Source organism: Nilaparvata lugens, chromosome 9, assembly GCF_014356525.2.
Source record: "Nilaparvata lugens isolate BPH chromosome 9, ASM1435652v1, whole genome shotgun sequence".
NCBI classification, from domain to species: Eukaryota; Metazoa; Arthropoda; class Insecta; order Hemiptera; family Delphacidae; genus Nilaparvata; species Nilaparvata lugens.
The window spans coordinates 26,147,883-26,165,321 of record NC_052512.1 but is presented as its reverse complement, the minus strand read 5'-3'; the positions used below and the strand labels follow the sequence as shown (position 1 = coordinate 26,165,321).

Sequence of the window (17,439 nt, the reverse complement as noted above, 5' to 3'; positions counted from 1 at the left end):
ATTATCCTTTCCATGTCCTTCAGCGAGTTTTTTCAGGGATGAGACCTAGTGCAATCAAATTTTTATATCATAAACCTACTATGTTCCAAATTTCGTGAAAATCGTTAGAACCGTTTTCGAGATCCGTTGGACATAAATAAATATGAATAGCCAAATATAAAAATATTTATACAGAAATTGCTCGCTTAATATAATAAGATATGATGTATTTATCAAGAATCGATAATTAGTGAGTGTTTGTATTATTTGCAAGTAGTTTTATCCAGTATGCACTATTTATATCGTTTATATTTCATTTATAACTGCTAATTGGAAAATTATTCCAATATGGCCTTCTTCCCTCAGCGAAATTGTCAACCCCTTTCAGTGGAGAACCGTTAAAAAAGGTCCAACCCTTGCTACGATGTCATTGGTTGGTGACAGAGGGGGTCTCGTCTTCTGGAAAGGGGTGGTTCGAGTGTTGTTTTTTGTCCTGTAGAGGGGGTGTATCCAGGAGCGGGAACTCTCGTGACACTAGGGGTGTGTCACCGTTCGTTGTTGGGGGTGGGGGTACCCCCACCTCTCCCTTCAGGTAAGGACCTTTGATCGATATAGGGGGTCGGCGACACTTCCTGTATTCTGCGTGCTGGATACTGTCAGTATTCATTGAATGAATACACCGTGGTGTTGTCTATGGAGAGTTCTGCCTGTTTGAACTGAATCTCATTACAGAAAGGGGTTGAAGTCACTATAGGCCTACTCTGCATGCGAACTAGCTCGGAGAATCAATATGACCTAGCTTCGGTATTAAACTCATCCTACTCAAACTATACACTGTCAGGCACGTATGCGCAATGTTAGTTTAAATATTTTGTGTAGTTGAGAAGTTGATATTGTGGTAATTATTTCATATTGAATGAAAAAGACCAAGAAATTGTCAAAAAACCACTGATTTATTGATAATTAGAAAGACCGGTTTCGGTTATTACACCATTGTCAATCTCTGATAAACTCTGATCAGAGATTGACAATGGTGTAATAACCGAGACCGGTCATTCTAATTATCAATAAATCAGTGGTTTCTTGACAATTTCTTAGTCTTTTTCACCCAATTAGTTCAAATAACTGCAGTTCGATTCAAATGGCAGTTCAACCCAGGTTTAATTTGGATATGAATATTCTCCTTTATGAAAGTGAGAATTGGAGAAAGTGAGAATTCACAAACGGAGAATGGACAGTCGAATTCAAGCTGCAGATATGAGGTTTCCAAGGAGTGTATTTGGATTTGATCAAATCAGAAATACTGATATAAGACAAATTTTATCGGTTGCTCCTCTGCATGATAGAATTCTACAAATTGGACACAACTGGTGCAGTCATTTGAATAGAATGCCACCTGGGAGAATAATAATAATTGAATAATTTCTCCGATTGGCAATGAATTGCAACCAGAGGAGTCTATTGACAAAACATAGGCTATACATAATTATTATATTATACATAGAAAAGTTGCTAATACTAAGCTTAGTTCTAATTATGATACCCCACTATAGTAAAGTGTGTCGGGGTGATCATAATATTCTTTCCTAAAACATGTATAAAAAATTCAGTTAGTAATTTTAGTTATAAAGGTTTGTTAGTTATTAGAGTAATGCCACTTATTAGAATGCTACTTGAAGTCCAAAACCATAGACCTATTGGAAAAATCTGGTGTTGCGCACTCACAAAACTTTCCTTGACGTTAAGGAAATTGATCACCTGACGCTAGTGTACTCGCGCATCTCAAGTCTACTATTCAAAGATATGAGACAACTGGTGATAGGTCAATAACGCTGGAAACACACGAGGTCTGCTATCTCTTCGTAGTGAATGATTTAATAGAACCAATAGTTGCCAACAGTTTGCAATTTAATAATCACATTTTCTTGGATTTCAAGCTTATTTTCAATTCTGGGTGGAAATGTTACTGAGCATTAATTGCAGAGATTTTCTTGCTCAATCTTTTCCACTTGGAATATTCTGTTTGGATTGGTTATGAAGGCTTACTGGTTATGAATTGAGTATCTAAAATAAAAATTTGCATAGATGGGGCGGAGCTCCTGAAATTTTTACAGATATAGGACTTGTTGCAGTTGATAGAGCTTATCAATTACTTTTCCAGGTATGAATTTTGTCAAAATCGTTGAAGCCGTTTTTGAGAAAATCGCGAAAAACCCTGTTTTTGACAACATTTTCGCCATTTTAGCCGCCATATTTAATTGCATTTGATCGAAATTGTTCGTGTCGGATCCTTATAGTGTAAGGACCTTACGTTCCAAAATTCAAGTCATTCCGTTAACTGGGAAATGAGATATCGTGTACACAGACGCACATACACTCATACACACACACACACACACACACATACAGACCAATACCCAAAAACCACTTTTTCGGACTCAGGGGACCTTGAAACGTATAGAGATTTAGAAATTGGTGTACCTTAATTTTTTTCGGAAAGCAATACTTTCCTTACATATGGTAATAGGGCAAGGAAAGTAAAAAGAGATGTAGGGAGGCCAAGAAAGAGATGGGTACCGTAATAGGCTGATTGATAAACCTAATCTCTGAAGTAAAGATGATGATAATGATGATATTTACGGTGATCGTATGCAGATCTCGGTTTTAACTGTGTCTAGCCCTAGCCCATCAATGGTTTGAACTCGTGTTGTGTTTAAACCGAGGATTTCCCCGTGTTTGATCCGTATGCTGCTCCATCTGAAGCCAGTAAACGCCGTTTAAACTGGCTGAAAAGTAAACGCCCAAATTGAGACGTTTGAATCAACAATATGCGTAAACTGAATGAGCAGTAAGCCAGTATTGAGCATAACCCAACTTTGTTTACTAATTGTTGCTTATTTCAAATGATTTGAAATAATAATCTACATGATAGTGAAGTGTTCATACTTTGCGACTATTTGTAATGTAATAGTAGACAGTTAACGAAAAGAAACAAGCTAGTTGCTACTTGGCGCTACTTAATTCAAATTATGAGGAGACGGATGAGTGGCGAAGGAACAGAAAGAGATGGAAGAGGTGATGAAGGAACAGTAGAAGAAAGATGAAGTGAGGAGGAGGAGGAGGATGAGGAGGAGGAGAAGGATGAGGAGGAGGAGGAGGAGGAGGAGGAGTAGGAGAAGGAATATAAGAGGAAGAGATAGAAAAATAATTTGGAATGGCTGAAAGCAGGTGATAATCATTGATTGTCAGTTAGTAGCGTCACAGCTAAGGGTGTACCCCAAAAAAGCGAATAATGAAAAAGAACAAGAAGAACAAGAGAAAAAGAACAAGCAACATCTGCCTATTGGCAGATGTCCTCCTGTAGAGTATATATATTTTTTGACATAGATATATATATGTATTGGAGCTAATCCGTGATTCTCCTTTGCCCTTCCTGATAGGACATGTCTCATCCCACGCTCCTTAAATTGTATTCTCTCCCATTCTATTCTATTCAGTTGCACGCCCCCTTCACGAATAGAAACGCATGCTTGTGCGATGTGCGTTGAAAAGTGACCGGGTGACTGTTGTGTGAGTGTCACACAAAAATGGCTAACTGTGTCTGACACGACTCTCAACCAAAAAGCAACAAACTCATGATCTTACATTTTCTGTAATTATTCTGAATGATTGAATAAATAAATAAATAAATGATCGTGTTTATGGACGACTAGCAGGTAACCCGTGCTCCGCAAGGGTCTATTTTTAAAATCAATAAATTGAAAACTTGACCGAGTGGAATCTTGAAGAGTTTGAAATAGGTCTAGAACCATACTCGGTTAATTAAGAATCTATTTGAAAATTTCAAGTTAATCAGTCGTGTAGTTCGGACGGGATGATGCGTCAAACATAATTTTCCTATCCCGTACGTGAATAACAAAGTTTTTCCCTTTACTACAGAATAGATTATTGGAAAAATTCTCATGCGAGCCTAGCCATCTATAATGGGAACCGATAAATTTATCATTCACATACGATTAAGCCTAACTGAGACCATTTGTCACCAGACAAACAAACAGCTAACAGAAATGCTAGATCGAGTAAATTCCATCTCAACTGGAATTCACAGATCTGAAGTTAATCTCTTTTAAAATATTGCCTCTTCATTAGAGAACAAGGAGAAGAAGAAGAAGAAGAAGAAGAAGAAGAAGAAGAAGAAGAAGAAGGAAAAGAAGAAGAAGAAAAAGAAGAAGGAGGAGGAGGAGGAGGAGGAGAAGAGGAAAAAGGAGAAGAAGAAGAAGAAGAAGAAGAAGAAGAAGGAGGAGAAGAAAAAGGAGAAGATGAAGGAGAGAAGAAGGAGGAGAAGAAGGAGAACAAGAAGAACAAGAAGAAGAAGGAGGAGGAGAAGAAGAATAAATAGAAGAAGAATAGAAAGAAGAAGAAGAAGAAGAAGAAGAAGAAGAAGAAGAAGAAGAGAAGAGAAGAAGAAGAAGAAGAAGAAGGAGGAGAAGAAAAAGGAGAAGATGAAGGAGAGAAGAAGGAGGAGAAGAAGGAGAACAAGAAGAACAAGAAGAAGAAGGAGGAGGAGAAGAAGAATGAATAGAAGAAGAATAGAAAGAAGAAGAAGAAGAAGAAGAAGAAGAAGAAGAAGAAGAAGAAGAAGACTAACAAGAAGATTATAATTATGGTTGGAGAAGAGAGGACGAAAAACTGGAAGGAAATGTGGGAACTGTTGAAGAATTAGGACGAAAGTCGGATGACAAGAAATAGTTGGAGAATAGCAAGAAAACGGCTTATAAGAGGAAGGAAAATCTCAAAATTGTGGACAGAATTGAGAGAAATATGCGAGGGTGGGATAGAACGGGAAGAATAGGGAGGAGAACATGGAGTACAAGTAGAAAAATTGATTGATTTATCTATTCAATAAATTATTCATTGATTGTTTGAAGAAGGAGAGAGAGGAATGAAAAGACGAGAATTTAGGGAGTAGATGAATTTTGATAAAAGAGAACATCAATGTTTATAATCATTTTTTTCCTTAATTTAAGAAACTCTTAAATTAAAAATAACTTGTTTTCTATCTTACAAAGCCAGCAAAACCTAGGTTTGTGCTCTGGCATAGGTACATAGTACCATAGAGAAACAATAGCATAAGTAGATATCACATGGTAAAGGGCGTTTATGTCGCAACTTTTACTGTTATCCCAAGCTTATAGTATATATAAAGAGAATATTAAATAGATTTAATAAAATAGAGAGAAAATAGAGAGAATATTATATTAGATTTATTCATGCAGATTACAAAAGTTTCCGTTAGCCTTTTGGCATTCACTTAATTCATAATGGATTAAGAACAATTAAACTGGATGTAGAATGTATTTTACAGAGTTGAGATATTTTTCATTGGAACGAAGTTCAACGGAGTTCAATTACAATGACTGGATCTTTATTCTTCGCAAAAAGCACATCTTCTAAAATTACAGGAAGATATGAAATCAGGTTACCTTGAGTTATATTTTTTCCCGAATGTCGATAAGATTTCAAAATTTAAAAAGAGATTATTAATTTTTTAGAAAAACAAATCCCTTGAATTCGTGGAAATCGAGCAGAGAACTGTATATTCTTGCAGAAAGATAACAAAGAAAATCGTCTAAACCAGAGATTTCATAATCTCTTTCATCAAACAACCCGAGAGAGATGAGATTTGTTTAGATTCTCTTTATAAAATTCAGAATCGTTATGAATAAGATTACATAGTGAATCGTTGAATAGTTTAATGTTGGTAAGTTATAGCATAGAGAAACAATAGCGTAAGTAGATATCCATGGTATAGGGAATTCATGGTATAGGGAATTCATGTCGCAAGTTTTACTGTTATCTGAAGCCGATTACTGTCGATTATTGTCAATTATTACTGTTTTGTTGGAGTGGTAGTGTATGAACGGCACAATTTGAGAGACTACCAGCGTCACACAGCTGCATAGGAAAGAACTACGTAAACTATCGGCTTGGGATAACAGTAAAAGTTGCGACATAAACGCCCTATACCATGGGATATCTACTTATGCTATCGTTTCTCTATGGTTATAGTTGATTGTTAAGTTAATAGTTGAATCGTTGGTAAATGAGAATACTTATGCTGGCTTAAGAATTACTTCACAAAAAAAGACCATATTAATAACTCGATGATCATAACGGTAATCATTCAAAGTATTGTAGGCCTACTACTTATACAATATTGTTATTGATCGGAATTGAGACAATTTTAATTTTGACGATGCAATTTCAGCCAATCTACAAAATGACAGGGAGAATAGAATATTCGTTCGTTTGTCTCTGATTATACCTGAATAATTACTTTTATGAATTGATGGTGTTTTAAAAATAATTCTCATCTATTTCACTATCCATGACTGCAAGTTGATAATTCGTTTTGAACTATCTTTGACGACACTATAGTCTAATTTTTACTTTCCTTGCCCTATTACTATAGGTAAGGAAAGTATTGCTTTCCAAAAAAATTTAAGGTACCACAATTTCTAAATTTCTATACGCTCCAAGGTCCCCTGAGTCCAAAAAAGTGGTTATTGGGTATTGGTCTGTCTGTATGTGTGTGTGTGTGTGTATGAGTGTATGTGCGTCTGTGTACACGATATCTCATCTCCCAATTAACGAAATGACTTGAAACTTTGAACTTAGGGTCCTTACACTATAAGGCTCCGACACGAACATTTTCGATCAAATGCAATTCAAGATGGCGGCTAAAATGGCGAATATGTTGTCAAAAACAGGGTTTTTCGCGATTAGCTCGAAAACGGCTGCAACGATTTTGATTAAAGCTATACCCACCTGAAATAGTCATAGATAAGCTCTATCAACTACCACAAGTCTCATATCTGTAAAAATTTCAGGAGCTCCGCCCCATCTATGCAAAGTTTGATCTAAGATCCTCAATTATCAGGCTTGAGATACAATATTTAAACCAAAAAATCCGAGTGAAAAAGATTGAGCATGAGAATCTCATGCAATACAATTAATGCCCAGTAACATTTTCACCTAAAATTAAAAATAAGCTCGCTATTCGAGAAAATGTGATTATCCAATTGCAAACTGTTGGCAACTGTTGTTTCTATTTAATGATTCACTATGAAGAGATAGCAAACCTCGTGTGTCTCCAACGTTATTGCCCTGTCAATAGCTGGCACGAATCTTTGAATAGTAGACTTGAGATGCGCGGAACACTAGCGTCAGGTGATCAATTTTCATAACGGCAAGGAAAGTTGTGTGAGTGCGCCACACCAGATTTTTAATAACTATTAATCGGAAATTAGACTATAGTGTCGTCAAAAAAAGTCCAAAACGAAAAACATAATTCTCGATTCTTGGAAGATGAAAATCGTTTCCTTCTACACACAACAGAATTGTGGTAGAGTGAGCATGAGAGGAGAAAGAAAAAAAGCATTCTATAGAAAATGAGAGAAGAAAAATATGACGAGATAATGAGAAGAGCTGAGAGTTGGGGTAGGAAGGAGGGTGAAAGAAGACAACCTGTATGAAGTAGAGGACAGAGGAGAAGAGAGAGAGAGAGTGAGACACGAGTAAGAAAGAGATAAGTGATAAGGATACACAAGGCTACAGATGAGAGTCAAGGATACGAGAGTGAGAGAGAAAATGAGTGAGGGTGAGAGAGAGTCAGTGAGAAGAAGAAATAAAAAGTTGGTAGGTAGTTGGGAATTGATTTATTTTGGCTCATTACCGGAGCACAGGTCTGCATCTGTGACCCTTCAGTGGGATTTCTCTGTCAAGTGCTTTATCACCGGCTTCCCATTATTAATTACCTTCATTCTATCTTCTCCTCCGTCCTCCTTTGTCTTTCTTTCCTCCTCAATTCGTCTCCACCTCCTCCTCAATTCGCCTCCACCTCCTCCTCAACGATTCGCTTATTCAAGATTGAATCATCCTGATCGATATATTTTTGGCATCACCCTGGATAGATTGTTGACGATGTTATGCAGTACGGGTTTCAGTACAGTCAATAAGTTCTGAAGAATTTCTGATAGAGGAACGAACACATTCCGATCAAATTTCTAATTGAACGAGCCAGTCTCAAGGTGCGTACAGATTTACGCGCCGCGAACATGAACAATTCACTTTTAATTAGTTGATGCCAAGCTTTTTATATCTATATCTTATACCTTTTCTGTAAAAATACAGATATAGTCAGCTGATTAAAAGTGAATTGCTCATGTTCGCGGCGCGTATATCTGTACGCACCTTAAGATTCAAGTCGATGGTTTTGCATTTCTCTTTATGTTTATATTTTCCGCATTTACGGCAAAACGCAGCCATAAATTTTCATGAAATTTGCCAGGTATGTTCCTTTTTAAATCGCGCGTCGACGTATATACAAGGTTTTTGGAAATTTCGCATTTCAAGGATAATATAAAAGGAAAAGGAGCCTCCTTCATACGCCAATTTTAGAGTAAATATCAGACTATAGAATTATTCATCAAAAATCAGCTGTCGAGTGGATTTTAAATTGCATGCAGTGACGCATGCGAATCAATATCTCAATGTAACTTAGTGAAAAAACAGCTGTTGTGTGTACTATTGATAACTTGAAGTAGCATAGTATTTTCTCCCGACTTTTCTCTGCTTTCAACTCGGTAAGCTTTTGATGATAGTAGCATAGCTGTTTACATTGAATTATTAGCATTGTCGATACAACAACCCAAACAGCCATTTTAGTCGTTCATACACCGATATCTCGCCAACACGACAGGACAGATTTTACTCTGATGGACAGTATTAGAGCAGACTGTGGTTTATAACTGCGCGAGGTCTACTGTTCACAGAGCTACTAGCTATTAAGAAAAACATACCGAATATCCTAACCTCTACTGCTATAGTGAGGTCCACGTTATAATGGCAGTGAAGAAAGATAGGAGAAAAACGTTGCCAAGTCTCTCTATTTTGCCACTGACTGTACACCCATTAAATCTAATTAAATAATAATCATCATTTCCTTGATTAATAATCAATTTAATGTCAGATTGATCAAAAAAAATATTTTTCCATAATTTAATTCGAAAATTTGCTTTCATGACTTTTTATTTTTATACAAACCTGAAAGGCGGCTAATTTAAAAAGCTGTTATACACGAATCTGAATTTCAAAACAACAGAAATTGAGTTTTTTGGTAGGTATTCTATTCCAATTTCCTTCAAAAGTAATAGAAAATAGGAATCCTATTGAAAAAAAAGTAATTCCAATTGATTAATTCTGAAATTATTTTTCAATATTATTTATACCGGTACGAGTAGATCTAACCCTCTAACCTATACGGGTAGGCTAACTTAAGCATGGATGAAGTCTAGGATGGTCAACCTTTAAAATGTTATTTCAGGTATTTTTATTTGTGTTTCTCATAAGGTAATGTTCAAAAATTATCTCATTGTTTCAAAAATACATTTTAAATCAATTATACGACTTGTGTACTCAAGTATTTTGATAGAATGAAGATAAAAATGGCGGCTGAGAATATGGTTTGTTCAGTTTTGTACAGTCACTGTCAAAAGTAAATATAAAATATTTTGGCAAATAGACAACATTGCAAAGCGAGAGAGAGATAGTGCTATTTGTTTTGTTGTATGATAGGAAAGGACAGCAAAAGGACAGTCAATCGTACACTGCCATTATAATGTGGACCTCACTATAGCTACACACACACACACACACACACACACACACACACACACACACACACACACACCACACACACACACACACCACACACACACACCACACACCACCACACACACACACACACACACACACCACACACACACACACACACCACACACACACACACACACACACCACACACACACACACACACACACACACACACACACACACCACACACACACACACCACACACACACATCGATTTCGTTCGTACGATATTTTGCCGTCCTTATAAATTCTATTGGATTAAACAGATGATGTCAAGAGGAGGAGGAAGAAAAGAAGAAGAAGAAGAAGAAGAAGAAAGAAGAAGAAGAAGAAAGAAGAAGAAGAAGAAGTAGGAGGAGGAGAAGAAGTAGAGGAGGAGAAGAAGAAGAAGTAGGAGGAGGAGGAGAAGAAGTAGGAGGAGGAGAAGAAGAATAAGTAGGAGGAGGAGAAGAAGTAGGAGGAGGAGAAGAAGAAGAAGTAGGAGGAGGAGGAGAAGAAGTAGGAGGAGGAGAAGAAGAAGTAGGAGGAGGAGAAGAAGTAGGAGGAGGAGAAGAAGAATAAGTAGGAGGAGGAGAAGAAGTAGGAGGAGAAGAAGAAGAAGTAGGAGGAGGAGAAGAAGTAGGAGGAGGAGAAGAAGAATGAGTAGGAGGAGGAGAAGAAGAAGAAGAAGAAGAAGAAGAAGAAGAAGAAGAAGAAGATTAGAAGAATATTAGAAGTATAAGTAAAAGTGGAAGTAGAAGTAGAAGTAGAGGAAGATGGAGAAAACGGAAAACGAGAATGAAGAAGAAGAAAAACAAGAAAAGGATAAATATGAGATGTTCTACCCTCCATAGTCGTTGTTCGTTCATCAATAGGGCGGTCATTTATCGCAGCCCCTATGAGCCCAAGACATCTTGTAGTCAATCAAACACTCACTGCAAACCGATCGAAAAATAAATGTGATGCCCTCTTGGACATGACACTCTGTGGGCCCATATATGGCTGGAGAGACCACAACAATAATTATTATTTCATAGCCGGTGTGTCATAGCTATGTGTCATTCGGACCCTACAACCATTTGACATCTGCACGCGGAGACTTACATTTCCCGGACATTTCACGAATTATTAATATCTTCCAAACCGTCCCTCTTATCTCCTTCGTTATCAACGACCTTCAATCCTAAGGCATGAAGACTCGTTCAAAGTCTATTTTTGGAGTGTTTTTAGACAATACTGTATTACTCCGTCAAGTCAGCAATGGTCAGCTTGATCAGAATTCGGTATTCGAATAAAAACAATACTCGAATGGAAATTTAAGTACTCTTGAAACATTAGGCTAGGCGCACACCAGTTAGTCAAGACAAGACAAGACATGATCAAACACGTTTAGTCACAATACTTCACATAGTTGTTTATGACGCAACACACACCGATTAGTCATTGCAATTAGACATGTCTTCATAAGCAACTATGTGAAGTATTGTGACTAAACGTGTCCTGTCTTGTCTTGTCTAATTGGTGTGTGCCTAGCCTTAGACAATAGTGTATTACTTCGTCAAGTCAGCAGTATACTGAAAATTTTGTTTCTGGGTAAGGTGAGACGATGAATTTTTACACTAACGAATTATTTCGATGTGAAAATATTAAGGCTGTGCAAAGGCTAAAAATGAAATTTCTACTCGTGATATTTTTCAAAGTTTTCCGATTTGTATATCATCAAGCTATCAAAATGAAAGAGTTTTCTCAGGAAAACATTTTTTCCGATCATTACTTTTTGAGATATGAGGCCTGAAGTTTGAGTTTTTGGGACAGAACATTTCAAATTCGGTAGGATATAAATCCATGAGATTTGGAGGATGGATTTTTCATTGTATTGTTGATCTAGTAAAATAAAATTTTCCTGGAAATATCAATTTCTGAAAAAGTTATTCAATTTACCAAAAATAACTCAACTAAAAGTTATTTTTGTTTTTTTTTAGTTAATTGAATCTTGAAAATTGATATTCTCAGAAAATTTTTGTTTGACTAGATCAACAATACCATGAAGAATCTATCCTCTGAATCTCATGGATTTATCTCTTACCGAATTTAAAATGATCTGTGCCAAAAATTTAAACTTCAGGCGCACATACCTTAAAAAGTAATGATCAGAAAAAAATGTTTTCTTGAAAAAATTTCTCATTTTGATAGCTTGATGACATACAAATCGAAGAACTTTGGAAAATATCACGAGAAGAAAGTTTATTTTTAGCCTTTGCACAGCCTCAACTTTAAATGTATATATTCAGGGTTTTTCTTATTCGTAAAATAGCACCATAGTACCCTTTTTGAGGAGATTTCAATGTAAAATAGCAAATTAAATCATTCCTCTCATTCTAGAATGGTGGCTGCCGGCTGGCTGTTCCATGTCAGACCTAACTTAGCGGATAGCTTACTGATCAAACTATAAGTTTCGATGTTCACACCATGATCAAGATTTAAAAATAAATTGTTATTTCAAATAAACAAATATGATCTCTAAAATCTTTCAATGATCTTTCAAATTTTTCTTAAAAGCAAGCTGCCCCTTCCCATCATCTCCACATTCTCATTCGGTGTTATAAATTTTCTTGCAACTTTTTGTGTGGGTTTGAGTGAGAAACCACCTAAGGAGAACTATTAAATATGTTGGACCAGCTTGCGCATTTTATTCGTAAGGTTCGATAGGATATCAAGTGGCATAGCTCCCAAATGGCCTGCGCTGATGTACAATATCATCTCTTACCGTCGAGACCCTTCCACTGAATATTTAATTCGGCCTTCGCCAGTGACAACCTTTTAAATTGTTGATGACCCGCCTGTCTGACGTCACACATACATCTTCCCCGTGTGGAGGTCACCTAAAATGATTGGTTGTTGAGGTTGAATGGTATCCTTGGCTGGTCAATTACAGGAATTAAGCTAACCCTTCATCCCTCGACGATGCAAAGATTCGATATTTCTCGCAGAATCCTTCCCCTCCCCTTCGGACTGAGACAGAAACCGAGGATTCCAATTTTCTCTGCAACCCTCATACTCCCTGTCACCCTTACGTCATCTCTCAAACCCCACCCCCTCCATCCAGCTCTTCAGCCCCATAAAATATACATCCTGAGGGCTGCTGGTCTCGGCTCGAGATGATGTGATCCCGCCGCACATCACACACTTGTCTTTTGTTTTCAGAAAACTGTTACATTTGTTATTCACCGTTTCTCATGACAGAAAAGCAACCCTTTTCCGGGCTTTTTTTAGGTCTCCAAGGATTTGGTTGGCATATGTAATACGATCTTTCTGCTGCTCTTTCTAGAGTTTTTTGTGGCCTTAGACATTGTGTCGTGGCCAGTGAGTGCACAAACAGGGGAATATACTTATTATGAAAACATTGGTTATACGGTCGGTCGTAGCCCACTCTCTCTACAAACACTCGTTTATCAATTATTACTGAAATCCACGCTCATTTTGCTAATATTTAAAAATTCTCAACTTTTTTCCAATGATAAGAACATATTATTATATTCTACTGAAGTAGAAATGTAGGAAGGCCAAAAAAGAGATGGGTACCGGAACAGGTTAATTAATAAACGGGCTGACAAATAATTTTTGAATAATAGCGCTCATTAAATTTCCATCTATTTGTTTACCCTGTCAGCCCGGGAATCGAACCCGGTACCTCCTAATTGCCTGTCAGGAATGCTTACACTTACACCAAACTGACAATCTCCGGATATCTCCATTCAGCTGTTTATCCTGTTGTCAGTAGCAGAAGTCTTCGGGGTGATTTGCAGCATTCAATTTGAATTTTCGTTTAATAATAATTATGAATTAATAAACCTAATCCCTGAAGTGAATACGGTGATGATGGATGATGAAAATTCAATGTATTCTTTGCAGATGATATCAATGAATTACTGACCAGTTCGCTCATTTTGTCAATAAATGAGTTCCACTTCCTCTGCAGTTGATTTGAGTTTATTGGAAATTGTGAACAATGGTTGAAATTATTTTCAATCTCTAGACTTTTTGACAGGCTGAAATTGTAAGGTCTTCTCCTCATCTAATTCTGCAATTACTCGTGTATTATAAATAACATGATATGGATTCAGAACAGAATTACTGATGTTGGAGAGTGAGCTCAACGTTTATTGTTCATCCTGAATACTGAAGCTATCCATCCGTTGTGCTTATTGAATATAATTCTAATTCCTGATAATGTAATATGAATGTTTGTGAGTATTATAATTAATTGACCGAAGCGAAGCTGAGGTCTTAGTTTCGACTCGATCGGCTCTTGTCTGTTTGTTTGTTTGTACCGCAGTTACAGTCGCAGTTATTGTCCGATTTGGATGAAATTTGGTATGCAAGTTCTTGGAAACAAGGCGCAGAAACGTATGTGTAACGATTTTTGGTGAGACCTCCGGTTTTTTTTTTGTAATATTTAAAAAACTGTAGAATAACCTTAAAAGTTACTTTTTGAACCTGAAGATACAGCAACTCATGTTCCTACTTTTTCGCCTACTGGCCCTTTTCATTAGATTGAGAGTTGTATTCATGAGCGAGGTCTACTGTTCGCAGAACTACTAGTATCACAGTCGTGTGTTCTATGAACGACTAAACTTTTTCCAGGCAATGTAAAATCTTCATGTGAAGGACTACTCCAGCCAACTAAAAGGCATACAAATAAATCAACTAAAGGCATTTCAATTGTTTGTAAAGTATCTGATATTTGCTGTTACAATGAAACATCACTACGTAATTCATTTTTCTTACTCCATTTTTATTTGTCATAACAAAACATGAATCAAATATAATTGGATGGAAAATAAAATCAATGAACAAATTTCATCAAAAACCACCCGTTCTTGAACACTTCGATCACCCTTTTTAATCAGATTATTCAACGTTTAGCACTACTGCCCTGGAACTTCAGGGCTAGGGCGAAGCCATACAAAGCGTTTTTCTGGCGTTTCCAAACAGGGTTTTTAGAGCCGGCAGGGCAGGAAGGTCTCCGATAAGAAAGGAAGCTCTCTTATTTAATTAGGTAGCCTATTGAAAAATCCAATGCCAGATATGGAAATATTTTCCTGGTTCTTACTCACCCCGGGCAATATCAAGTTTCCATTTCCTTTTTCACGTGAACCAGAAACTTTGTGAGTGAAGATTGATTGATTCATGACTGAATGATTTATGACTGATTGATTTATGGCTGATTGATTTAGGACCGATTGATTTATGACTGATTGATTCATGACTGATTGATTTATGACTGATTGATCTATGAAGGATTTGATTTATTACTGATTGATTTATGGCTGATTGGTTCATGACTGAATGATTCATGACTGATTGATTTATGAAGGATTGATTTATTACTGATTAATTTATGACTGAATGATTTAGGACTATTGATTTATGACTTATTGATTTATGACTGATTGATTTATGACTGATTGATTTATGGCTAATTGATTCATGACTGATTGATTCATGACTGATTCGAGTTATCTGTTGTGTGTTTGCAGCCCTGGACAAATTGGGATTCCGACAAGTGCTGGGCCAATGTCCCGTTGAGCCGGTGCAGCCAAACGTGGCGTTCGACATCGCCTCACTGGTGCTGTACGGCTGTCAGGCGCTCCCCATCCGCCTCAAGATCCTACTGGACCGGCTGTTCAGTGTCCTGCAACGCGACGAGGTCGTTCAGGTGCTCAGGGGATTTGGGTGGACGCATGAGGACTATGCGCGCGGCTACATACTGCAGGTTGGTCACTTTTTGGATGCGCCTTGTATCAAACACGTAAAACTCTATTCAGTAGATGTTGTATTGTGTCGGAAGTTACTTTTTGGATGCGATTTTTTTTTTTTTTTTGAAATGACGTAACAGAATTCGGATGAGCCTGGTATCAGAAATATTGTTACATTTAATCTGCGTTCACAACAAAGTTATCAACAAATGTTAATAACTTAATCCTTATAGATTCTATTAGATTAAACATAACTTATCATACACATGATGAACATATGTGTTTGTCAAGCTCCGTTAAATCTAATAGGATCTATAAGGATCAAGATATTAACTTTTTTTTTAATAACTTTGCTGTAAACCCAGTTGTTACGAACTGTGCCTTTTATTTTTTACTGTGCCACCTCTTATTTACAAATCATGATATCAACAGATAAAATAAAAAAACTGGAGAAAAAAATTCTCTAACCAGACCTGAGGCGAGCTACAGAGTTGTTTTATTCATTTAGAGAGAAAAATTCAAATATCATTCATTCATCTTTCACTTTTTATATCTCATTGATAAACATCCGATAAACGTTTACTCTCCTGCTACGAAAATGGAAAAAACAATATTTACGAGGAAAATATAATTGAAAAATCAGTGCCTCACCATGGATGTTCGAGAGACTGGGATTGACAGCTATTAATCCAAGAGGGTGTTTTTCGTTTTTTTAATTCGGTGTTGGTGACTCAATTCAATTTTCACTCTCTCCCTTTCTCTTGATCTCTCTTTGGAACCATAGAGCTGAAAACTCAAAAAACACGCACCAAAACCACCCCTCAACATCATTCAGCTGTACTTAAATGATATAAATTGTTTTACAGTGTCAACTTTTAATGGATATAATGGCAACAACATATTCGTGTTAGAGTGAAACTGAGACAAAGATGAGAGAGGAACAGAGAGAGAGGGTGAGAGAGGTACAAACAAAACATCCCCCACTGTCGTTTATACCCATTATCAACCCCCGTTTAATATAACAAGGGTAGCAGGCATCTCTACTAAATGTTGGCATAACATACGACGGGGGTAAGTTAAACGAATTAGGAGGGATGTTTTGGGAATATTATTTGTTATTTTCGGGGTTAATTGAAATTTCGGGCTGGGGAAAAGTGAGAACGAAAAGTATACGGAGTGACATCTAATAAGTAACGAAAAGGAAGAGCAGTCAGGGAAAGAGAGAGGGAATCATGCAGTAATTGTGTCTTGTTAGAATATTCCTGGTCCAATGTACGTACCGTACACTCTTGTAGAGCTCTGTTCATACTTCATTGAAAAGCATTGTATAGTTAATACTTTGCAGAAGACTTTGAAGATTCACAGAACAAGCTCAGCCTGATATCTAATTATAATATTCCACTATGATTCCAAATGATTTATCCTTCCCCCATTTCCCATCTAATTGGAATGAAGCTCTACCTCTAATCTAAGAAAATAAACCTAAATTGTCTCTCACACTCTCACATGAGTTTTTTACTTTTCGATCACTCTATTAACACTATAAAAAAATATTCAGATTCGATACAGACTAGTATACGTAGATCACATTCAGGGCCGGTTTCCGAGCTCGGGATTTAGCTAAGTTCTAGACTTTAAACAGCCGGAGTCATTGGCTTTCCGATACGGGGCGTAGTCGCAGTCATTGTCACAGTCACGTTTGAATTAAATTTGAAATTTCATTTAATTATGAAAATCTAATTAGGATAGAATAATATCGTAGAGAAAATGATATCATGAGTAAGATAACAATATGCTATCTCTTCTCAATGATAATGTTGTGTACAGAACTGATTAGATCATCTGTTCTACAATGAGTGATTAATTAACTAATTCATTTAAATACTAAAAACAAATCAATACAATGATTTGGGAACGACCAAGAGGTCAAAACTGTTCCTTCTCCGAATTTTGATTAATACCTCAATCCAAAATGTAGGTTGTTTCATTCACTTGTGAATTTGGGTCA

The 17,439-nt window shown here is 36.7% G+C and overlaps 1 protein-coding gene across 2 annotated transcripts in view; it reads left to right on the top strand.

Annotated features, from left to right (window-relative positions):
* Positions 1 to 17,439, top strand: part of LOC111055928 (zinc finger protein basonuclin-2-like) — a 436,060-nt gene that overhangs the window by 371,434 nt on the left and 47,187 nt on the right. For both annotated transcript variants that reach the window (XM_039435714.1, XM_039435713.1), the window contains one exon: positions 15,213 to 15,448. In XM_039435714.1, the coding sequence (XP_039291648.1) occupies positions 15,213 to 15,448 (236 nt within the window). The remainder of the gene's footprint in view (positions 1 to 15,212; positions 15,449 to 17,439) is intronic.